Source organism: Podarcis muralis, chromosome 4 (assembly GCF_964188315.1).
Source record: "Podarcis muralis chromosome 4, rPodMur119.hap1.1, whole genome shotgun sequence".
NCBI classification, from domain to species: Eukaryota; Metazoa; Chordata; class Lepidosauria; order Squamata; family Lacertidae; genus Podarcis; species Podarcis muralis.
This window is the reverse complement of record NC_135658.1, coordinates 80405836-80429766: the sequence shown is the minus strand read 5'-3', so window position 1 is coordinate 80429766 and position 23931 is coordinate 80405836. Positions and strand designations below refer to the sequence as shown.

Genomic DNA, 23931 nt, shown 5'->3' with positions numbered 1-23931 from the left:
CTATGATCCAGAATGAATGGTAGGATTAGATTTTTTTCCCTACTCAGTGCTGCAAGAATCTACAGCTTGTTGAGTTTAAAATATATACCTTTTAAATATATGTCCTCTCGTCCTTCTGTTTTTAAAAAGTGAATACAGGTGATCTGCTATATAAAAATATATTATCCTTTCCTCATCTTGTGGTCTCTTCATTTCTTGAGACCATTTTCATGAAAAGACAAGATAGAAACCTGTACAAGGTGTGTTTCTTTACAACTGTAAATAATGCGTTACATAGCTTACTGGAATAAGTGAACAATTGTTAGCTTGTCTACCTTGTTTATTGATTTGGTTTAAGCTCCTATGTGTAGTCCAAAATGTTTTGTTTTATAATCACTTCTCTCATCCTTGTATTTTAAAAGGTTTTATTGTTTATGTGTCATTTACTCAGATCAGGACACAACAGTCTTCTATCTCAACCATGAGTTCAAACTTGAATGAGCAGAATTGTCAAACTAAACTGAAAATTATTTTTTTACTCTGGGTGAGTTTATATAATCATTTACGACAGGAGGGAAATCTTGGAATATGTTTCACTGTGGTTAAATATAGTTCGTCTTCAGTGGTGGAGGGATTTCCGGAGCACATTACTCATCCCACTTGCTCTGAAGGTGGCTCTATTTAAGTCCTTCTTGGCCCTTCTGATAGGGGGAGACTTCCAAGTTCTTTCTGTCTGTTCTGAGTAAACAAGGTTGGTGCACTAGCATTGTGGTGGGGCCAAACAGACTGCTGGCGCTCCTTTTTTTATTGTCTCCTTCCCATCTTGAGTTTTAGAGTCTGATCAGGAAGGGAGCCAACACACCTTCACCTTTAGAAGGTACTTAGAAGAAGAAGAAAAAGAGAGGAGCAAAGATCATGCTGATAATGTTTCAACAACCACCAGTCTAGGAACAGGATGCTTCATTGGCTACCCATAAATAGGTGGTTAGCCTCTGGGGTACTAGTAACCAGCAGGAATGGGGACACCACCAACCTAGGACTGCTGCTCACTTGGCAGAAAAAAGCATGAACTTTTCAGCCGAGGATGGATAAGACTTACACCCTCTCCTGTCCAGCATAGTGGGTATGGGTGTTCACCCAGAGGTTTTTAATTTGATTTGCATGTTGGTGGTCAGATATACTAGTACTGGCCTCCATGAGAATAGAGAGAAAGCAGAAAGCCAAATGCCTTGACCCCACAAATTACCCGCCAATCCTGCCACCCACCTGCCACCTTTCCACATAGGCCTGGGAAGGAGAAACATGAAAAGCAGGCTGTTAAAATGTAGTCACAAGTTTCAGCATTTACTAGGTGAAAACTCCTCAGCGTGTTTGGAACAGGAATTTCCACCCATCATTCATACACATTATTCTTATTATGGGGGGAATCTTAAGTTTCTAAGACTGGTTTTCAGAAGGTGTGTCTGTTGTGTTTGGAGTATTATGCCATAGCACTGTAGTGCAGCTCTAGGGGGATTAATGTACGGCTTTTATTTTCCCCCTAACCTAACATGCTCACTTAGATTGCTTGCTCCTCCCTTCCCATTTTTGGATTACGGGTGTCCCTTGCAAGCCTTACAGCAAGAATATTTGACCACTAAACAATTTGAGAACAAGTTCATGAACACTATTGGAAGGAACAGCCAACTCCACTTACAGTTCTCTTCCAACCAGTGTAGACCAGCAGGAGGATGCTCTCCATACAATCCCAGGCCACTTGCCCTTGTGGAGCAAGGATTCATTCAGTACTTTCATCAAGCCTTGAAAAATAATGTTATTGTTGTATTAGTTGACCTTGGGTGTTAATCTTATAATTGTCAAGAGATTAGAGAGCCACCTTAACTTTAAAAAGCTTGTCAAATGCCACATATTCCAATGGGGGAAGCCAGTCAAAAGGGCAATTTATTGACCTTCACAGAATCTCATGGAAGTGTATATATTCCCATTCACTGCTATCACTTCAGATTCCCGAGTTCCATATACAGGAATGAACTCTTTCAAGGCAAGACCCTCCCAGTTAGCCTCTCATCTGCTCTTGGTTTTTGCCCATACTCATAATGTTTCTGATTCCCAACTATTCATGTTTAACCAAATGACCACCAGTATTGTAACACCTTGGCAGTGTAGGTGAGTTTCAAATATTTTGTAAAACATCTTATTGTGTGCAAAAAGTTGGAGCTTGTCAGAGGCAAGGGAAACTTCCTTCAGAAAATGGAGTCTCCAAATTAAAAAACAACATACACTTTAGCAAAAGAAATGCAAGCAGATGATAAGGAAAGCAAAACAATAATTTGAAGAGCACATCACTAAAAACGTTAAGACCACCACCTCCAATAATAATAAAAAAATAATAATAAATCCTTAGATATATTAGAAGCAGGAAAGGGGCTAGCATGATCATATATGTGCTAAATGAGGAAAAGCAAATAGTAGAGAAGCTAACTGAATTATTTGAATCTGTTTTTGTTGTGGAAGATGAAGGCAAGATCCCTGTTCCTAAACTAACTTTCTCAGAAAGGGAGACTGAGGCAATTAGTGGTGCCAGGAGATTACGTTCTATGCCTAATGACAAATTAAAAATGAACAAATCAGTGGGTGCAGATGGAATTCACCCAGAGTTCTTGAACTCAAATGTAAAAACTTTAAATTAAAATTTGTAACTTGTCCCTAACTGGAAAGTGCCAATGTAACAGCAGTTTTTAGATCCTATGGGAATCTGGGGAATTATAGGCCAGTTAGCATTTGTTCTGATGGTAGAAAGCGTTCTTAAAGATATAATTGCCACACATGTAGAAGAACAAATCTTGCTGAAGAAGAACCAGCATGGCTTCCACAAGGGTAAGTTCTGTCTAACCAATTTTCAGAGTTGAGTGTCAGTAAGCATATGGATGGGGTGATCCAGTGCACATTGTGTAGTTAGACTATCAAAATGTTAATAAAATTCCTAAAGTCTCCTGTAAGTTTAGCAGTCACAGGATAAACGGACAGATCCTCTGAGGAATCCATAACTGATTAAGGAACAGGAAATGCAGAGTAGGGATAAATTGATTCTCGCAATGGAGAGGTGTAAAAAGTGAGACCTCCCATTGGATGGTGTTGGGACCTGTGCTTTTTAACTTGTTCATAGATGACCTGGAGTTAGTGAGATGGCGAAGTTTGCTGATGACACCAAATTGTTCAGGGTGGTAAGTACAAAAATTGATTGCAGGCTGCTCCAAAAGGATTTCTCCAAACTGAATGAAATGGCATATGCAATCCAATGTAGGCAAGTGTAAATTGATGCACATTGGGGTAAAAAATTCTAACTTCATATATATGTTAAGTGGAATGTGAGTTAAGCGGTTATTGTGCATAACGACTGACCATTGTGCACATTCACCAGGCATCATGGAGAATGTGCACATAATTCTTTCATGAAGAGGAGATTGTACATATTTCTCAGTCAATATAGCTAACCTCCAATAGGCCTTGGGAAATGTGCATATTTTGACTGGATTTTGTACGTTCCTCAGGCAGGTTTTGGATTATGCCTGACTGCTGTTTTCCTGACCTGAATCAGAGGTACTTTACACTCTTTCTCTCCCAGCTCTTTTCCCATGATGATTGACCTCATGCTGCTATTAAGCTTTTTCCTAAGTTTAATAGACATACTTGAGGGCAATTTCCATCACAATCATGGCTGGTTTAAACTTTCCCTCTCCTTGCAATCCCCCCTTGTGCTGCTCAGCTGACTGGTGAACAACTGAGAGGTGAAAAGGGGGCTGGACAACAGGGGGAAAAATTGATATTTTCCTGCCCCCCTTTCTTTCTGCTACTTGCCTGATCAGTATGATGTGGGCCATGTAAGTACTGACAGTGGATTAGAAGCAGCTGATGGCACTTGTGAACAGGAAATGGGGGGGAAATGTGCATGTTTCTTAGATGATATGCATACTGACTAGAGAATGTGCATGTTGGTTGGACAATGTACAAGATTCAGCTGAGATATGCACATACCCCAAGGTCTGTTGAGTATGCATATTAGCCTGAGAACATACAAAATTCAGTCAGTATATGAACTTTCTCAAACGCCTGTTGGAGATTATGTATACCAGACAGAGGGCCTTCTCGGTAGTGGCGCCCACCCTGTGGAACACCCTCCCTTCAGATGTGAAGGAAATAAGTAGCTATCCTATTTTTAAAAGACATCTGAATGCAGCCCTGTTCAGGGAAGTTTTTAATATTTAACGCTGTATTGATTTTAATACTTGATTGGGAGCCACCCAGAGTGGCTGGGGAAACTCAGCCAGATGGGTGGGGTATAAATGAATAATAATAATAATAATAATAATAATAATAATAATAATAATAATTATTATTATTATTATTATTATTATTATTATACTGACTGGGGAAAGTGCACAATTCCTTCTTCATGTACTTATTCTCCTTGAGGCCTGGGGAATGTTCTTGTCTTTCCTATCTGTTCTTTGCTTCATTATCATTAGTACTGGAATTGACAGAAACACACCTTATACCATGCCAGACAATTGGTCCATTTAGCTGAGTAATGCATATGGATCGACAAGGTGCTTTGTAAGTGGAAGCATTGCCATTACAAGGGTCTCTTATCGCTACCTCCTGCAGCAGTGCTGTCATCTCCCCTCAAAGTTTGTCATATTAAAGACAAGCCAGAATGCCTGGAAGTAGTCCTCCTAGATTGAAGGATGTATTCAACGCTGCATGAATGGAGTTCCACTTCTCATCTCCCCTCCCCATGCATCTCCAAAATCTCCCAGCACTGTGCAGCATATTTTGCAGGTGTGCAGGGGAGCAGAGAAGGAAGTTTCATTGCACATGCAGAAGCCTGGCGAGTGGAACAGCAGTGTTGGCTACATCCCTGAGGATGTAAACATGTTCTTGACACCAGTCCAAAGAACTTTTGGCTGATGCTACTTTGGTGTATTTGTGTGGAGGTTGTCAAGCTCTGATTTCAACCCTTTCCCATGTCCGTCTCTCAGTAACTTCACCCACATTACCATGTCATGAAGTGTGCTGTTCTAATGGTTTGACTGGGACTTCCTATTGATGTTCAGGCATCTTTTGTGATGATTTACTTTGACATATCTTCAGATGAACTTCTTCAAATGGATTATACCTTTCAGTGTTCCATAGTTTGGTTTTAAATCTACAGATCAGAAAGTTTTATCTTTAATCATGGTTAATCCCTTATTCTTTTCTCACTCTCTTTTCACCAGCTATTTTCTTGATTTTATGCATTATTTATCTAAAGTATATCAATTAGCAAAGCAAGCCCCTTTGAATTTGTTATTGGAGTACCAGTTGAGATGTGAATAAAATAATGATTGCCATGTGTGTGTGTCCTGTGTCCTGTATTTCCTAAGTAATGAGATTGTTAGTGCAAACTGCAATAGTTTTTAACCTTGATATGATATTAGTTTTATTTTTACCACAGTTTTAAAGACCATTGAACATGTCATTTTGCAAAGCACATCTATAGGTATTTGTAAATCAAACCAAAAGATTTATAGTATCTTACTTAAAGACAAGGAGTTTGCAAATTGAGCTTGAGTCCCACTGAAATCAAGGGGTGGGCTTCGTTGATCTTGCTGTTTTTAATTGCAAGCAAACTCAAATTATGCAAGAATGTAAAAATCATAACATTGTGCAACACATTTTGTGTGTATGTGTGCAAATGTTACTTAATTTATATATGTTCCAATTTTATACTTGTCATGGTGCAGAATTTGGATTACCCAGCTATAAAAATTAAGTTATTTTGGTCCCAGGTACATGCTTGCAGGTCATACAGGATTACCTCTAGAATTGCAGCCTGGAAAAATCTCTTATTTATTTATTTACTTGATTTTTAATTTCAAGGAACAAAACATACCCATATAAGGAATAGAGCTTCTCTTACAGAGATGACAGAAAAAGAGCAGCTGGTGGTTGTAATTTTAGACATATTCATGCCTTACTTTGGTAACACAGCACTGTGAAGTATATTTACAAATCCAATTAAATTTAAGTTAAACAAGAACATTCACTTATTTTATAAATGATGAAGAGCCTGCAGGAGTAAATCACATGCTTTTGTAATGCAGGAAGCCAGAAGCCATGATGTGGAAATATTGGGGAGCGGGAGGCAAAACAGGAAAGTCAACTTCCTTATTTGTAAAATACTCATTGGATATTGGCTTATGATTAGAATGCACACTTGAAAATCAACGTTGGGGAAACCTTTAAAACAGCACTTTCAGTGGCTCTATCATAAGGTTACCAGATTTTTTTCAATGAATCTGGGGACACTTTTCAACTTCAGTAGGAATGATAGGATTTTGTCAGTGAAAATCACTCCCTTTTAAAGCTGCTGTTTGCTTTGGGATGAAAACCTCCATTAACACAAATGAATATATCCTCCCAATGCAAATAGCTTCAAGTGAACAAGTTCCATGAGGACCACTGCAAGGGAGGAAAGGGTTAAATGTCCCCTCCAATCTCCCTTCCCCAGCAGCTGCTATTTGTATTTGTAAAATTTTTTTAAGTGCAGAATTTTATAACATGGGCGGCTTGGGCTTGATGTCTTGATGTAGTTGGATATTGTTTTTCAAAACTCTTCTTCCATTATTAACAGTCTACCTGTTTGTTGCAAAAGTTTATCTTGCTTTAGTTTGCTTCTGTTTTAATTAATTCTAAACATGTACGTGTTCCTGCTGGTTGTTTACACATTTCTGTATATTCTGTATGATGCAAATTTGCAGCATAGATGGCTTTCTTATATTGGCTTTTGGGAAACAGAAGAACTTAAGTTCTGTTGGGTTAATCAAAGCATTTGTATTAACAGAAGAAAATCAACACAACATGGGCTCATTTACAAGTCACTACCACTTGCTCACTACTTCCTGGCTTGTAAATACAAGTTAGGAACATTCACTTCAATGGGCATAATTTCAGTATTGAAAAGTTGTGGTCATTTTGTGAAATGAGCTGTAGGTCAATCAGTAGATTTCCATCCCAAGCCTTTGCTAAATGAATTGTCTGTGGGATCTCTAGATAAACCTTTCAGATTTATGTAATTAAAATGTTTTGAAATGATTGGTGGGTTTTTGTGGTTTTTCTAGACCAAAAGTGTGGAAGTGTCTTTGTTTTCTCCTTCTCATATACAGAGTTTTGATGTGCTTTCATTTCAGTCCATTCCGTCACTACAAAACCATGCTTTTTCTTGCCATGCAACTGCATGTTTTTTAAGAAGATACAAGTCTTGGATGGTTTTAACATCCTAAACATTTAACAAAGTTGTTTTGAGACACAAGGACTGTGCTTCTAAGTGTTCATTATTATTGGGAAATAAGTGATAGCAGGTCAAGCTGAAGGTTGTGTTTAGATTGTTATTTAGTATGTAAATAAATTAGAGTCGAGAAGCGGATCTGGCCTATTGTGTAGTCATATTTGCTAGAATCATGACATTCTGTAATAGTTGTCTTACCATGTATCAAAAAACATTTAGTAACTTAACCGTTTTTGATGCCATCCATAAGGCTTACATTCCTTCCAGTTCCCTTTCCTTCTCTGTTTATTGTAACATCCATGAAATCAAAGCATTATTTGTTGAAATAAATTGTGCTTCAGATCTCATACATTCTAAAATGATAGTTACCTAATTTCCAAGGGACTGAACTGATAGTTTGGATTTAGGTTTTTAATTTATGTCAGGGAGCTACTGATAAAAATGTTTGGAAATAAATAGCTATTCCTTACCACACACAAAGGGATAACAGTGTTTCCATGTCATCAATTTCAGTGTCGTTATTGCAATAGCATCCTTTATTTCAGTACGGTAACAAGAAATTACTTGATTTACGCTGTATTTAAAAAGTTAATGATGTGTCATCGTTGTGTGCAAAGAATAGCACAATTCATTCAGTGTTGCCTCTTTTTACGACATGGTGGTTTTTTAGGGTGTTTATCCTTTTAAAATTGGTTGCAGTGATGTGTCAACGATATTTCTTGTGCCTAATTGTTCTGGGTAATGATGAAGTACTCCTTGTTTAAAAGAACATCTATTTTTATGTTACCTTGCATTGTCCTTTGATTTTACTTCTTAAAAGTTCTTGAGTTCGAGCAAGTTAGACGGAAAACACTTGTTTTGTATCTTCTTTTTCCTACGTTTGCAGCATAAAAGATCTGGTTTTGATCCTATTTTCAGAACAACTCCTGTGTGTAAGTGGCTTATTAAGATTTCTGTACCATAGGTTTTCGGTTTAACTAGTGACCATTTGCCAAATGGGAACTTGCCACCTGGTAAACTGGTATCATCCTGTCAGGTTGTAAGGAGGCTTTAACTACACATTTGGTACAGATAAGTGATAAAAACAATTCTCTATATAGGCTTTGTGGTGGTGTGTTTCTTTAGCTGTTGTGGCAGAAATATTTTCCTCTACACCTCTTGTATGGTTGTTCCTTTGTATTTACTCCTGATTTGTGTTTAGTTCTGAGAATATTGTCAAGAATGTGTTCCCCCCCTTGATCCTAAAATTTATAGTGACAAATAAGAGAAGAAGCAGTCTCTATATTATGTGACTCAGGTCAAATAGATTTTGAGAGTGAATGCTAATACTTTGAATTATGCTTAGCAATATAGTTGAGCATCATTACAATTTTTTTTCTAATGACCAACCAATTTTAGAGCCAGGTTATTCCATTGAAGCAGTTGCAATTCCTAAATATTTTTTCATAAATGCCTCTTTTATTAGGTGTATTATATAGTCAGGCGATCACAACCAACCAAGATATTTTCATATGGCGTGCTTTTGCAGTATCGATAGAAATTTCAATTATATTAGTGAAAATTCATTATTGCCTGATTAAGTTACTGGCGAAAGATGATTATTGCCTGGTTATGTTACTAGGCTCTCTATATAGAGTTTTCTTAGATTTAACTAGGCAGTGCTAATCTAATCTGCTCATAGCTCAAAAAACATAAGTGGCAATTTGTTGGTCAGTCTCACATAAACTAGTGTGAATACACCTATGGAAGTAATTGGCATACGCCCCCTCCCAAAAAAGAGAACTAGACATGATATGTCCCCATGTCCAATATTTCATATAGCTGCTATGTAATAACAATCCTGCAGTTTTTGGAAACATATTCTTTCATATGCTTTTAATAGTGCCTGGATGTTTATCTTTTAATTCTATTATTTTGCATTAGGCTCCCGTAAAGAATCTGCTCCCCAAGTACTGCTTCCAGAGGAGGAGAAAATTATTGTAGAAGAAACAAAAAGTAATGGTCAGACTGTGATAGAAGAAAAGTAAGATTTTTTAATTTCTTTTAGCAAAATGATGGCTTTTAAGCAGTCCACGTTCTTGAGCACAGGAAGTTTTTGTGTGATAACTTGAGCTGCATATAAACTTGTTCCTTATATACTCTCTGGCTTTATATTTAAGCAGATGAATATCCTACTGGAGTTCATTGCTGAATTGCGTATAAATGTGCACTGCCGTTCCACTCTAGCCCATTAAGACTAATATCAACAATCTTCAGTTCTCTAACTTTTCTCTTTGCATCTTTCTCCCTTCATCCTTGTACCAGCTGGGAATTGATCAGTTTTGTGGGTAAGGTGGCATTCTTGAGTGCTCCAGGATTTCTGCTCTTAATAATATATAGAATCACTACTAGGTGCTTTTTTTTGGTACCGGTTAACGTTATTGTTTCCGTTTTAAAATGTGCAGTTAAGAGTTGCTTCATCTCAAAGCCCATTAAAACAAAGAGGATTTGCAGATGAACAGCATCTGCTATAGCAGATTGCTCCCTAACCAAGCAAAGTGATTTTATGCTGCCTAGTTGTATAACCTCTATTCCAAGAAAGGCTAAATTAAGAATATGCCAGAAAAGACCAAGAGATACTGCAGAGGAATACGTTGGCCATTTTTGTTTCCCTGTCTTTTCTACCTTAAAAATTGTGTGGCTTCTCGTTTAAATGTGTATTGATAGTTCTTGATGTGATTTTTATATTTATTTTAACGTAATATATTTACAAAGTATTCTATCTTAATTTTCTGTTTTAGAAGTCTTGTTGACACAGTATATGCATTAAAGGATGAAGTTCAGGAATTAAGACAGGTTGGTAAAAGATATATATCCCACCCTTTATCAACACAGACTAGGAGGGGGCAGTATGCTGTGGTTTAGGCCATTTAAGATTTCAAAGAGTTAGCAATAGAATCAGTAAGCCCCAGTAGCAATGCTGTTTCATAGCATCGATGCTGGAGTGGAGGTTGAAGGAGGAGCATTAATTTTCTGCTCCCTGTACCATGGGCTATATAGCAAATGTCTGAAGAGTGTGCTCTGCCTCCTTTAGATCTGTCTGTCAGGTGTCAAGGTGGGCCAACAATCTACATATCCTCCTTACTTTGCTGATTACTGCTATCACAGTTACTAATGTGGGGTCAGCATTACTCCATGCAGCTCACTCCTTCTTCACTGCTGGTCTCTTCTTTGTGACATATAGGCACTAGGCCTTTGCACTTGCTCTCCTATGACCTGACGGCAATGTAATACCTAGTGTACTAATTGTGAAAAGCCGAGTCATACTATGGAAATGCATAAGCCCTATCGAGAAACAGTGAACGTGAAGCTGCGTCGCAACTCCCCTTACCCTCATCATCAGCTATAAACACATGGCCTTCTCTTTGCTTTTGATGCTTACTAACTGTTGCGGCATTTAAGCAGATGTATTATTGTAAACAGTTTGTGAAAATGAAAGCCATATAATACAAGCCCCAGAAAGCGATTCCCAAGTAATGCAGATGCGGAAATGTATGCTGGGCACATGTCTAGAACGTTGGCTAGTCTCCCCCCTTTTGCTCTCAGTGTTCCAAGTTTCCAAAGTGAAATATATCCCTAAATATCAGGATTTCTTGGTCAGAGACTAAAAGGAATAAAATGAACCTTTCAGTAGTGTTAAGTAATCATGCTGTCAGCTCAAGAATTTCTGCTTCCCCTGCTTCCCAGGGGTAGTAGAGGTGGGAAAGTCTCGTTGTGCAAGAGGAAATTCTTGTGATGACAGGACAGATAACTTCCTCCTACATTTCAGCATTACTTTGTACAAGATAATTATTTTTGGAGATGAGATAAGTTTCGAGTACCGCCATGATTTTAATGTTTTGTGGGGTTCCCCCCGTTATACTTTATGACTATTTACTTAACATTGTTCATGTACTTAAAATGGAGCCCCTTCTAATATGATACCCTTTCTTCCATTTGTGGCTTGGGCCTACTGATGTAGAAATGTTTTTTTACCTCATGAGGCAAAATATCCCTGGTCCCTGGATAATATTCTAGAGCAATAGACTAGTGCTCCATGAGATCCTCATGTCTTCTCCTTATAAAAACATCTCGATGAGAAACTCATCTTCCAGCTGTTCAGACCAAATTACCATGATATGTTTGTCTTTTGTTTGTTAGGATAACAAAAAGATGAAGAAGTCGCTGGAAGAAGAACAAAGAGCTCGCAAGGAGTTGGAAAAACTTGTCCGGAAAGTTCTAAAGAGTATGAATGATCCATCTTGGGATGAAACCAATTTATAACAAACTTACTGTTGTTCTTTTCTTTTTCTTTCTATTGAAAGACCAGTTGTCAAATCAAGCTGGGAAGTCTTCTGACATTTAGTCAGTGTTGCATAACAAGCACTACAAAGTAGGACTTAACTGGATCAAATTATTTTTATTTCTTACAATGTATAATAATAATAATGATAATGATAATAATAATAATAATCCATTCACTTAAGCTGTCTGTACTTAAGTGTAGGTAGCATGGACCCTGAACTGAACTAGAATTAACTTGTGTGCATTTAAATTACCTCATTTTTGCAGCAAGTGCAACAGCTGGCTAAGCAGTCCATGACGCCACCCCACCCCAAAAAACACTTTGTAAATATTATCTGTAATTTTGAATGCATATGTGATCAATGTATCAGGACTGATATAGTGTTATAGTTTCTTCCTGTAATGATTTCAGCAGACAGACATGGCAGTGCCTGATGCTCTTCTAAAATTTACTGAAAATTCTACTCTGAGTTGGATTGTTTTAAATTGTTCTAGACATAGTAGATGTTAGTTACAATTTTTTTCTTTTTTGTAATTTCCCGACCTATTTCCCAGTATTCACCAGCCTGTTTTAATAACTTAAATTTATTTATGTCTGTTTAAAGCTTCAGACACAATTTTAACACGCTTTTTAAAAACACCAAGCTGTCAATGCAGTGACAATTGGCACCATTTTGTATTCAAGTTAGCATCTTAAAGATCCAAGACAGACAGTTAAGTTTCTTTTGGCATGCCAATATGCAGAATTACTAGTTAAAGGTGGATGTACTTGCTCTTGTTTTGTTTTTTTTAATGGGTAGTTATTAGATGATTTATGTAGTACATTGTTTTTTTATGGTTGTGCAAATACTTTTAACATACAGCTGGCTAGTATTTTAATTGAACACTCAAGCACTGCTGTCAAAACAAAAAGTCCCAATCAAGTGTGTGTAGGGTTTTTTGTTTTTGTTTTGGGATGGAAAAAAAATGTATTATTTATTTTTATCATGATCGTAGCAAGTTTAGGTTAATGTATGCATGTAAAGCATTTGCAAAACTCAAACCTCAGAACTGACATTTGATCTTCCACTACTGTGCAGAAAACATCCCCTCCATCCTTTAAGATCAAATGAAATTATAGTCCACATAACCTCCATTCCCTTTATACAAGTAATAAATAACAAAGAAAGGAATGAGGGGAAAAACCCAGTGCTTTATGAAAATAAGTCTCTTTAGTTTTCTCTGTCCGTATAAAATGGCTGTTACGGTGAAACGCGGCACTGTGACATTTTGGGTTGCAGCCTGGGACTCTGCAATGTGTTGGTAATCAGGGACTCTATGACGTGCAGTTTTGGCAGTATATACTTTTAAATTACCATTGTGATCATGTACCATGCCAGTGCGTCAGACTGAAGGTTGCGTAACATTTCTTGAAGACAAAGGAACGAAGGGATTTGGCTCCTGAAGTCAGTGAATCAGTTCAAATCCTGGTGGGTGTTAAATATCAGTCTTACTGCTGAGTCTAGGCAGGATCCTGCAGCAGAACGCACCCTTGTTCTGAGCTCTTCCCCTGCCTTATTGTGTAGTAAAACTTTCGCCTGACTCTTAATAGCATCACATATGTTACTTTACCTGCCTAGGTAAGTAACTGGTGATTTGGAGTAGGGGGAAACACTTGTGATGAGATCAGAAGTCAAGATTGCTATTACTGCATGTTACAGGAGGAGCGAACCCAACATAGGGGAGCCGTCTAAGGAGGTAGCTCTTGTGTTTCTTGTAATGTCACCCCTAAAAGATGACACGTCTCTGATACTGTATGCTGTATGGTTGATTCTTCCATCAAACAGGCAATCCACATTCCCCACCCACGAAGCAATAAGACTCAGCTGTTTATTGTTTCTCGCTGTCAGCAACCAGAAATGGGCAGCTATACTTCCGTTGAAAATAAATGTTTGTTGTGATGATAAAGGGCTTATGTGGCTGCTTATTTTATGAACTGCCTTCATACACACATAATTTTAGGATGGGAGTAAATTTCATGGGGCTAAATATCTAAATACTTAAGTGGTGTTGTGAATTTGGAAATAGGAACTAATCCCAATCCTGGGACTAACCCTGTTTGGCATTGCACAGTATATGTTAGTGCAAACGTGCAGGAGCTTAAAGGACAGTCCCTTGCCTTGAGGAGCTTACAATCGAAACTTTCAACAGGTTTCGCCAGGCTTACTTTTTGACACTTCTGAGATATGGTGCATCATTTTTATTTATGATTTTCCCCCCATATCTTTTTGCAAGGAAAAGTGATTTGCAAGGAATTGAAATATAAAAATGCCCCCAAAATAAACAAAAATAAATAAACACACACAAAAACCCATGTACTTCTCCACCCCATTAAAAGAGGAGCATCAAAACAGGCTAAAAATGTTATCAGTTTTTGAGAACAAATATGTATTTGCCTGGCATTGGAAAGCTGAGTTTTCTTGGGGAGATCATTCCGCAATCTAGGGAATGGGGAAAACATTAATGAATAGTCCTGTTCTCTCATTGCAACCCTCTGCACGTCTGCAATTTCCCAGCTTTTCAGCCACAAAAGGACTGGTACATAATTTTTGGGTGGCTAGATCCCCAACCCCAAGTCGAGACAGATTTCTACATTCATATAAAGGGAGCTAGCTCATCAATTTCTAGTGTCTGTGCTGTAATCTTCACCAGCACCAGCGCTGAATGTGCTTCCCTCCACCTGACACTTGAGCCTTAGGCTTCAGAGTCTGCTCAATTCCTGTTGACTTAGCAGTACACCCTGTATGGACAATGTGGTACAGCCTCCTCAGCTAGAAGCAAGAGATAACTTCTCCAAGCCATGGGCAGTTTTGCAGGAGTCCGGGCAGAGCTCAAACCTCATCTTCTCCTTTCTTTGCTCAGGCTTTGTGTTGCATTTTTTACTTCCATACCTGTATCCTCTCAACTTTCAGTACCCTAGGCAACCAGTTTAATGACAACACACAGTCAACTGTGATGTCATAGCTTGCAGCATCCTTTAGTTGTTCCCCATGACAGCGGGGAGATCATTTGGCAGACTTGGTGGAGAAAAAGAATCAGAGAGGGGTCAAGGCAGGTTTCCACACTAGCTAGATCAGCCACCTGCTAAATGTATGGAAATAGTAGCACTTAACCAATATCTTGAGTATTTTTTTCCTGAAAGAACTTACGAATCAAAGCTGTTGGCAAATCCACAAGAATGTAACTGGTTTTTTTGTTTACATGACTGCATTAAATATTTTTTTACGGATCAGTGTAATTAAGCCCATTAATGAAAGACCTGGAAGAACTTGGGCAGAATCCAAGGCTTATTTTCTTAATGTATTGCCTAACATTGTGGTCTCCTCCTGGCTTGTGTGTTCAGTCGCCTCTGAAGTTGAACAGGGCAATACAATCTCCACCCTTGCCTCATCGGCTGGAAAAACGAAATACCAATTTCCTCCGTTACGGGTTTGCAGGTAAGAAGTTAGCAAACTATTGCTTTGCTGCCATGAACTGATTAAAGTACCCTATAATAAGATGACATTTTGCAAGAGACGCTCAAGTTAACTTTGCACTATATTCATGTTCACTGTTGGGATACAGAACAAATTAAGTTACAGATAGGTAGCCGTGTTGGTCTGCCATAGTCAAAACAAAAAAAATTCCTTCCAGTAGCACCTTAAAGACCAACTAAGTTAGTTCTTGGTATGAGCTTTCGTGTGCATGCACACGAAAGCTCATACCATTCCTACGTGTGTATCTGAAGAAGTGTGCATGCACACGAAAGCTCATACCAAGAACTAACTTAGTTGGTCTTTAAGGTGCTAGAACAAATTAAGTTACACAGGAAGTGTTCTGGAAACCTTGGTTTTCCTGTGTGTTTTAATAGTACAGAGTTGTATTTAACCTGTTGCTCATAATAAAACAATCTTTACTACACTTTAACACAAGCTGCTTCCCTAGCTTTGTGTTTGAAAGCTATTCAGCTATGCCTCGCTGCTGGAAGTCCTTAATGGAATAAGTAAAATCTATGTTTTCAAGCAGATCAAGCAAACGGGAGGTGGAGGGCATTGTGCTAAAAACAAGCATATTTTACAACATTTGTGGACTAATTTTGCTGTTGGCTGTGCTGTCCCTGGCTGAAACGATGATTCAATTATTTCAGGAAAAGTTTTCAATCGTTCTTTCCAACTGAGGCCACCACCATAAGACTTCTGGCAAAAGTTGTGCAGGTGTTATATTATCTGCTGGGGAGCTCCCTCTGGTGGCAACCACATATAAATCTGTTAAAAATGGGAAGAGTGCATGCAAGTGGACACATACAAGAGCAAAGGGGCTGTTGAAACTGGCATCTTTGAACATATTTTTTTAAATAAAAAAACTACACATATATGTGCATAGATAAATTGATAAATCGTCTGAAACTGGTATGGCATTCAGATCACGATACCAGTTTCAGACAATTTGAGCTGGTGCTAAAACACGCCAGCTCAAATTGCCTGCAGATGGGCTCCATCTGCCTGCTTGCTTGTGCCTTTAAGGAAAGCTCCTGTTCCCCAGCTGAGCAACTGAACGAAGCCCTGATGCTCCTCTAGCTCGTGGGAGCTGGAGTGTTATGGGGGCTTTGTAGGGCTGGGCAGGGAGGAAGAAGCAGCCATGATACATACCAGAGTCAGACATGATATATCAGCATATCGCGGTATTTAGTTGCTGCTGTATCACAATATTGAAAACCAGATATTGCCCAGCCCTAAAGGGGCTAGGAAACCAAGTCCGATGAGGAATGTTTGATGGAGTATCTTTATCCTGGGAAAGAGGCAATATGGTAGCCATCGTCAAATATGTGAAGGTCTCTCACATAGAGGGGATGGGGAAGAGCCACCATAGCTCAGTGGTTGAGCATTTGCTTCTCATGCAAAAGATCTTTGGTCCAATTCCTGGCATGTCCAGGTAGGACAGGGAAGGACCCTTGCCTGAGACCCCAGAGAGCAGCTACCACTCATTGTCAACAAAACTGAGCTTGGTGGGTCAGTGATCTGGCTGCCTGTCTAAAGCTCAGCTTCCTGTGTTCCAAAATATGGTCCTGCAAATATGTGCAGGATGCTGGCCGAGTAATGCTCCCACAAGTACTGCCTTCTGTGGGGCACAGTAGGTAGCAATGAAAGTGTGCCAGAGTTTCTATCCTGAACAGCCAGTCCAGAAGGACATGTGGTTCATGGTATCCATATCTGTTGAGAGGCTGCTGAGTTACAGTCTCCAATGTCTACTTGCCAAAGGTCATTAAGTAGAACCACGAAGGGTCAGTGCGAAACATGGGTCAGGAGATGCAGGAGTACAGAAAAAGAAACTTCTGACTTGAAGAACTATTGAGAGGAAGGGGTATGGCTGGAATCTAGTCTTTTGGGGCTTCATCCTGTCCCTCAGCTCAAGTGACTCATTTCCCATTTACTTTGACCTGCTGCATTAACTTCAGCATGGAAATCTGTGTGCAGAAGCGTCTTACAATATCTGTCTGCTGTTTGCATTCTACCTGACACACAAATTTTGTGAGAAGTTTGGTTTCCCTGTCCCAAATCAGTCATATGGGAACATGACAGATCCATATATGTGCAAAAAGTCTTTGGATATAAGGTTTTAGGATCAAGGCTATTGAATGCAGCTCGTAATCTATATAAAACAAACAGAACAGCAGTGCAAAACTCTTAACGTATTTAAATAGATCTATTTAAAAGATCATGCTTGCAATTCATTTTGGGCCTTTCTCTTTTCTGAAGTCTGTGAATTCCCCTTTTATGAAATATGCCGTGAAAATGTATCAAGAATTGAGTGTTCAGAGTTGGGGTGCTGTTACCACAAAGAAACGTGCTATAAGAAAGCTGTACCACGTAAGTAACTATAATTTTGTAGCCCAAACTCAAGCTCAGTTGCCAACCTTAAGAGCAAATTCCCCTTTCTTCAAGTAAGAACATCATCATCATCATTATTATTATTATTATTATTATTATTATTATTATTATCATTATCATTATCATTATCATTATCATCATCATCCCTCTGTGGCTGCTTCTAGAAAGCAGTTTTCCTGGGACAGCCAGAAATTAACTTGGCAATTACTGCACAAAAACAAGGAGATGTGATACAGCATGATCACAAATGTTTGACAGGCGGGTTCTGGAGAGTAGGAAAGAGGAAACTTATCATTTCCCCTTTCTTCCCTCTTGAAGCCTCATTGTTTATAGCACGAGGAGAAGAGCTTTTCTTAAAACTCGTGGTGTGCACTTCTCCTACAGCCAAGTCCTAATTTCAAGGATCCTATAAGATCCCATGGCTTAAGCAAAGCAACTCCTATCGACCTACCCCGTTTTTCCTCCCCCCTCTCCAATGGACGCTATCAACACCCCATGGCTCCTGAAGGCTACTGAGCATGCTCAGTCCTAGTTTCTCTCTCTCTGGCAGGAGAGCTCTTTTCTTTCATTGAGTAACGAATATACTATGTATGTATATGTATGGATAGTAGTATTGCATCCACCATCTAGACTGTACTGTGGATGGTTTTGTATCACAACCAAACTGACAGACATGGCACCATGAAGTTTCCGACTGGAGGAAAGACAAAATGTCCCAGTTGTTCCTTCCAGTCCTTAACAGGACCCTTGTAGTGTATTTAAGGTTTACAGCAGGGGTCGGCAAACTCTGGTTCTCGGGCTGGATTAGGCCCGCCAGGGTTCTAAATCCAGCCCGCCCAGCTATTTAAGAACCCGCCACGAAGCCGAGACTCCCACCGATGGTGACGAGAGGAAGAGGCCAAGCGGCGGCTCTGCCAATCAAACGCCATGACTGTTTTACCTCAGTGTGGCATGTGGACGTCTCTGCCAATCAAATGCTGTGCCGCACCAGGCACAGTGTTTGATTGGCAGAGACGTCCCTGCGCGGTGCTGAGGTAACCCAGGCTCGGTGTTTGATTGGCAGAGCCACCGCCGCTCAGCCTCTTCCGCCGCCACTGCCGCCCTGGTGCTCCTGTGGCTGCTGCCGCTCTGTGTCCCCATGAGGGGGGCGACAGTGGCGTTCCTGGAGAAGGACAGCTGGCCCGGGCTAGGGCTCGGTGGGGCCACTGCTGTGCTCCAGTGGCAGTTGACATGATGGAGGACAATGAGGCCAGCGGTGAAGTGGCCCATGCGGTGGCCTTCACCTCAGGAGGATGAAGGGGTGGAAACGCCTGCACAGGGCGGCAGATGCAGGTGAGGCAACAGCTTGTCCTTGTCTCCGTCTTCGTGCTCCTTGAAAGAGGTGTGTGCCGCTCTCGGCCAGCTCCTGCAGGCTCCCAGCTTCCGAGGCACCCAGTTCCTGCGAGGGTGCCAGCCCACTCTCCAAAACTTCCCGTCCGGCCCCCAACAGTGTCTGAGGGACAGTGAATTGGCCCCCTGTTTAAAAAAAGTTTGAGGACCCCTGGTTTACAGGGACTTGGAAAATTATAAAAAGAGACGAAGTGGGGGCGAAGGAATCCTCATCATCCAAATATTTCCACTCCTGTGTTAAAGAACTCAGATTAGGGTCAGCCAGCCAATCTCATGCCTAAGCGCTTTAGGGCTATATAATGGAGTAGGCAGAAAAGTTTCTGGAAAGGGAACTTTGATTTTGCACAGGAATGGTGACGTTGCATTTTTTATTTTTTTTATTGCATTTCATTTTCAGTGCTCTCTTTGCACTGGAATTCAACTGTGAACTGCCTTGGGAGCCAACTTATTGAAATATAGGATAGAACAAAATGCAGTGAAAACGAATACCTAGGAGAATACCAAATAATCCTATGCACAGTCGCAACATGGGACTCTGAGGCACAGAGCCAGTTCAGAGGCAGTGTGGATTGCCTCCAACCTGGCTGGGCCCATCTGAACTCAGATGAATAAACCTGTTGAGAGTCTGTTGAGATTCAGGGCTACAATCCCATTGGTTGTGGGTCTCCACTAGGTCAGAGGTGGCGAGTGCTGCTTCTGACTTGGTGGGGCCTTGGCAGGGTCTGTGCCACCTGCTTCGTTTGTTGGCTACTTAAATGGGCCTTGGCCACAGCAGCTCCCCAACTCAGCTGGCCTGCACTGCTGGTAGGATAACCACATCAAACAGAGGACACAGATCTGCATAAAATTTACATAGGCCAATCTATATGTATAAATTAAATAGAAGTAGAATGCATCTCATGATAGTGGGGAAAACTTTGGGCTGTCCAAGGGTTGTGGTTCTTTATCTTTAACTGCGATCTTTTAAACTATTTGGACCCATCAATGCTTCAAAGAGCTCCTTCAAATACAGGATAAATTGCTGGCCATGGACATCAACATTCATGATTGCAGTCCTTTCATCATTTAGACGAACCTGAAGAAGCTGTGTATGAAGCTCTCCTTAACTGAAATGTTGCCTAAATCTACAGTTGTGTATGTGCGCGTGTTTTGGGGGAGGGGAAAAATCCTGGTTAATGTGGTCCTTTTTTTTAAAAAAAAGAGAGAACCATCTCTCCTCTTAAAGTGAAGACTGTGCAAACAGGAAAAGTCTGACGGTGTCAACTGTACCTTTTCAGTTCAGAAGATGGTTTCAATCGCTTTGAAGGGAAGTTTATCTATAGGATTAGGCAGAACAGGATGACTCTCTGAGGCTTGTTTTAAACAGTGGCACAGACCACAAGGTAAGGTAGGCAACTGCTGTGCTTGTAGTGACTACGTAAGTCTCCATTGCATGCTTGTAGCAAAGCTGTCCTTTATAAAAAAGATAAATTCAAAATTAACACTTCACTCTGTCAGAAATTTGAAGTTGCATTTTTATTTTTAGAATACATGAAAGCGTTTATTTGCTTAATAGTGATCGTCATGGTGGCCTTCTGTATATTTGTGCTGTATAGGTAAGTTGACGCTTTATACAAACTTGATTAGCTAAATGTTGGCCTCCCATGAGTTACTTAAAATATTCCAGGATTTAGCCCCAAGAAAACGTTTCTAATGTTATAGTTTAGAAAAGGAGAGCAGGATTTTATTTTTTTCTTCATATTGATTCATGAAAGAAGGTATGAGATCCAGAAAAAGGAGGTGATTGAGAGATGTGTGGCTGAGGGGTATAGGTTTTGGACTGACCGACTGAATAAATGAATGAATGGGATAGTTCAATCTAGAGCCTATAAAATGTCTTTATTTTCTTTGTAAGAAAGTTTAGATCATTTGTAATATTTTAAACTGGTTGCATCTGGAAGAGGGGGCTTTCTTGTTTGGTGGTCTAACTATGTGGAAGAGTGGGAAATAATAATAATAATAATAATAATAATAATAATAATAATAATAATAATAATAATATTTTATTATTTGCACCCTGTCCATCTGACTGGGTTGTCCCAGCCACTCTTGGCAGCTTCTAACATGCATGAAAACCTAATAAAACGGTAGACATTTAAAAATTTCCCTATACAGGGAATACATCAGACCAAGATATACCAGTAGAATTCTAAATTTAAAATCTTAAGCTTTAGATTCCTAAATTAATCAACATGCTGCACTGGGACAAGCAAGGCAATTTTCTTTGGTTTTATGTGTGTGTTTTCATCAAAAGGGTATTATTAGCTTAACTACAGGTAAGATCAGGGTCCCATTCCATTGAGAAGCACCTGTAAGGAAGCTTTCCCCAGGAATGGTTTCTCAGATAGCAAAGTGTGGGTAACCTGTGGCCTTCTGAATGATGTGAACTACAGATCCCCACACACCTACATAGGCCATGTGGACCAGGGCTGATGGGAGTTGTAGTCCGAAACAGCTGGAGGGCAAAACATTGGAACACCCCTGACATAAAAGCGCATGAACCCAATATTATCTTGGGACTGCACACTGCAGGGTGAGATAAGTGACAGAGAATGAGTTTTCAAATTTTAATCTTTGGGGAAACTTGGCCTGTATCAGTGGCGGACTTTGGACTCTCAAATTTTGGTGGTGCCCTGGGTGATGCTATATTTTGGCACGCACACACCGCCTCATTCACTCTGTTCTACAGCATTGTTGTGGCACCCTCTGCTGCGCAATGCCCAGTATGGTCACACGGGTCTATCGTAAAACTGCCTCTTCTAGTATTACTGATCTTCAAGCTGAGGAGCTGCTAATGAGCTTTTGAGAAAATCCAGGGATTCCTGAAACTGTTTGAAAACCACTAATTTAACATAAAGTCAGCCTCAATCCAACAGTGCAGTGTGGAAATAGTACTATTATTATTGTTATCAGAGTGGATAAAAATGATTAAAAAACCCAGATTTTTAAAAATTTAAAACAGATTTTTAAAATTTAAATTTAAATTGTGTTTTCAAAATAAAAAGCTTAAGGAGGAAAAATATTTCTAAAGATAGTTTTCTATTTAAGTTACATTATAGTCCAAAGGCTAGGTAAAGGTAAAGGTACCCCTGCCCGTACGGGCCAGTCTTGACAGACTCTAGGGTTGTGCGCCCATCTCACTCAAGAGGCCGGGGGCCAGCGCTGTCCGGAGACACTTCCGGGTCACGTGGCCAGCGTGACATCGCTGCTCTGGCGAGCCAGAGCCGCACACGGAAACACCGTTTACCTTCCCGCTAGTAAGCGGTCCCTATTTATCTACTTGCACCCGAAGGTGCTTTCGAACTGCTAGGTTGGCAGGCGCTGGGACCGAACAACGGGAGCGCACCCCGCCGCGGGGATTTGAACCGCCGACCTTTCGATCGGCAAGCCCTAGGCGCTGAGGCTTTTACCCACAGCGCCACCCGCGTCCAGTCCAAAGGCTATTCATCAGGAAATAAGTACCGGTATTTGTTTTTAAAGTTTTTCATATGTGCCTAAAACTCAGTCTAAATTTTTCTTTTTATTGTTTAACCAAATCAGTTAACAAACATGGATACATATGCTATAATGTTATTGTTTTAGTTAAATTGTTTAAATTGTTATTAAGGAAATGATTTTTCTCCTTCCAGTAAAGTACAGCAGAAAAGTTGTCCAAATATAAACAGTTAACTTATTAAACCTCACAATAATTTCATAATTATCTGTCTATCTTTTAATAGTATAACCAAATCAGTAATTTTTGATATAATTGTAAAATCTACTCTGAAAATTTATTATTCCAAAAATGAAATCTTCATCTGGTTGTAAATTATAGATTATACCAGCAAGAATGAGTCTTTCTGTAAAAAATAGATTTAAATCAATTCTAACTGACGTGATTTAAATCGTGATTTAAATCAATTTTATTCAAATCAAATCCACCCTGGTTATTATTAATAGCAAATAACAAAATTTCAAAACAGTTGTTGCGCAGGAAAAAAGAGAAAGTCATCTTTAGAGGATGAAGTGAAAAGTTCATCAGATGAAAGTGACAGTTCTGCAGAGTCTGATGAAGATTAGCTCCAGGTATATGAAAAGTAAGTGGTTTTTGTGTGTGTGTGTATTGCCCAATGGAAGCAATTATTGAATGCTTTCTCGTTATCTGATACAGTAGTGATCATCAGGACAGTCCAAGATGGTATTCAGACATGTACGTAGAAGCAAAAGTTTACTTAAGATCCCAGCTCAGATTCCATCTCTGTTAGGGATGGAGGCGAAATTTGATTCACATTCACATTTAAAACTGAATGAATCAAATTTGCACTTTTCAAAATGGTAAGAGAACTGAAATGCAGCCATCTTTTGAAATTCACACCTTTTTTTTCTTCAAATTTTGCCATGCAATTCTCAAACTAACCAATTTTTTTAAAGGCATGCATTAGAAGAAACTGTGCATGCATAAAAAGGAACATATTAGTGAACATAACATTCAGAAATGCCTAATATTAGGAGAAATGGCTGGCAAAAATGTGTCCACTAGTAAGAATCACATACAAAAATGTGTTCGGAAAAATTTGCACCAAAATTTTAAAGACATTTCATGAGGGTTTTTGTTTTTCTTTTAAAAAACCAACAAATGCAGAGAACTGAATTGAAGATTGGAAAAAAGAGAAACACAGAGAAGCAAAACTGTTGTTTTGATTATGTTTTAATGGATGCTTATTGCTGACTTTATGCTTAAATGCTGTATACTGCCATGATATATTTTTATGAACGTGTGGATTATCAATCAATCAATCAATCAATTATCTTTCCAGCAGATAGCACTCAAAGTACTGATTAAGACAGGAAGGGATAGTACTGGAAGTGGACATGTCAGAAAAAGAATTGTTCTCTCTCTCTCTCTCTCTCTCTCTCTCTCTCTCTCTCTCTCTCTCTGGATTTGATTGATTCTAAAGCAAATCAATTTGTTCTGTTTAGCTCTCACTG

The 23931-nt window shown here is 39.5% G+C and overlaps 2 protein-coding genes across 5 annotated transcripts in view; both read left to right on the top strand.

Moving 5' to 3' along the window:
- The window catches only part of ARHGEF7 (Rho guanine nucleotide exchange factor 7), an 82652-nt gene extending 69076 nt beyond the window's left edge, over positions 1–13576 (top strand). For 2 of the 4 annotated variants that reach the window (XM_028728119.2, XM_028728118.2), the window contains 3 exons: positions 9230–9329; positions 10087–10141; positions 11486–13576. In XM_028728119.2, the coding sequence (XP_028583952.1) occupies positions 9230–9329; positions 10087–10141; positions 11486–11608 (278 nt within the window). In that variant the 3' untranslated portion in view covers positions 11609–13576. Of the gene's footprint in view, positions 1–430; positions 4194–9229; positions 9330–10086; positions 10142–11485 lie in introns of those variants that run through there. The other 2 variants (XM_077927670.1, XM_028728120.2) reach the window with 2 other exon arrangements.
- Positions 13577–13709: 133 nt separating this feature from the next.
- On the top strand, positions 13710–23049 carry TEX29 (testis expressed 29). Its single transcript, XM_028728121.2, has 4 exons — positions 13710–15105; positions 17404–17514; positions 20450–20519; positions 22926–23049. Exons 1-4 carry the CDS (start codon positions 14919–14921, stop codon positions 23020–23022), a joined length of 465 nt encoding a protein of 154 aa, XP_028583954.2. The 5' UTR covers positions 13710–14918; the 3' UTR covers positions 23023–23049.
- Positions 23050–23931: the final 882 nt, after the last annotated feature.

Excerpts from the sequence above, each read along its gene's own strand:
- TEX29 (XM_028728121.2), top strand. The coding sequence starts at position 14,919 with ATGAAAGACCTGGAAGAACTTGGGCAGAATCCAAGGCTTATTTTCTTA. Across the intron at positions 15,106-17,403 it reads CCTCCGTTACGGGTTTGCAG|TCTGTGAATTCCCCTTTTAT; the intron begins GTAAGAAGTTAG and ends TCTTTTCTGAAG. Across the intron at positions 20,520-22,925 it reads TGTATATTTGTGCTGTATAG|TTGTTGCGCAGGAAAAAAGA; the intron begins GTAAGTTGACGC and ends ATTTCAAAACAG.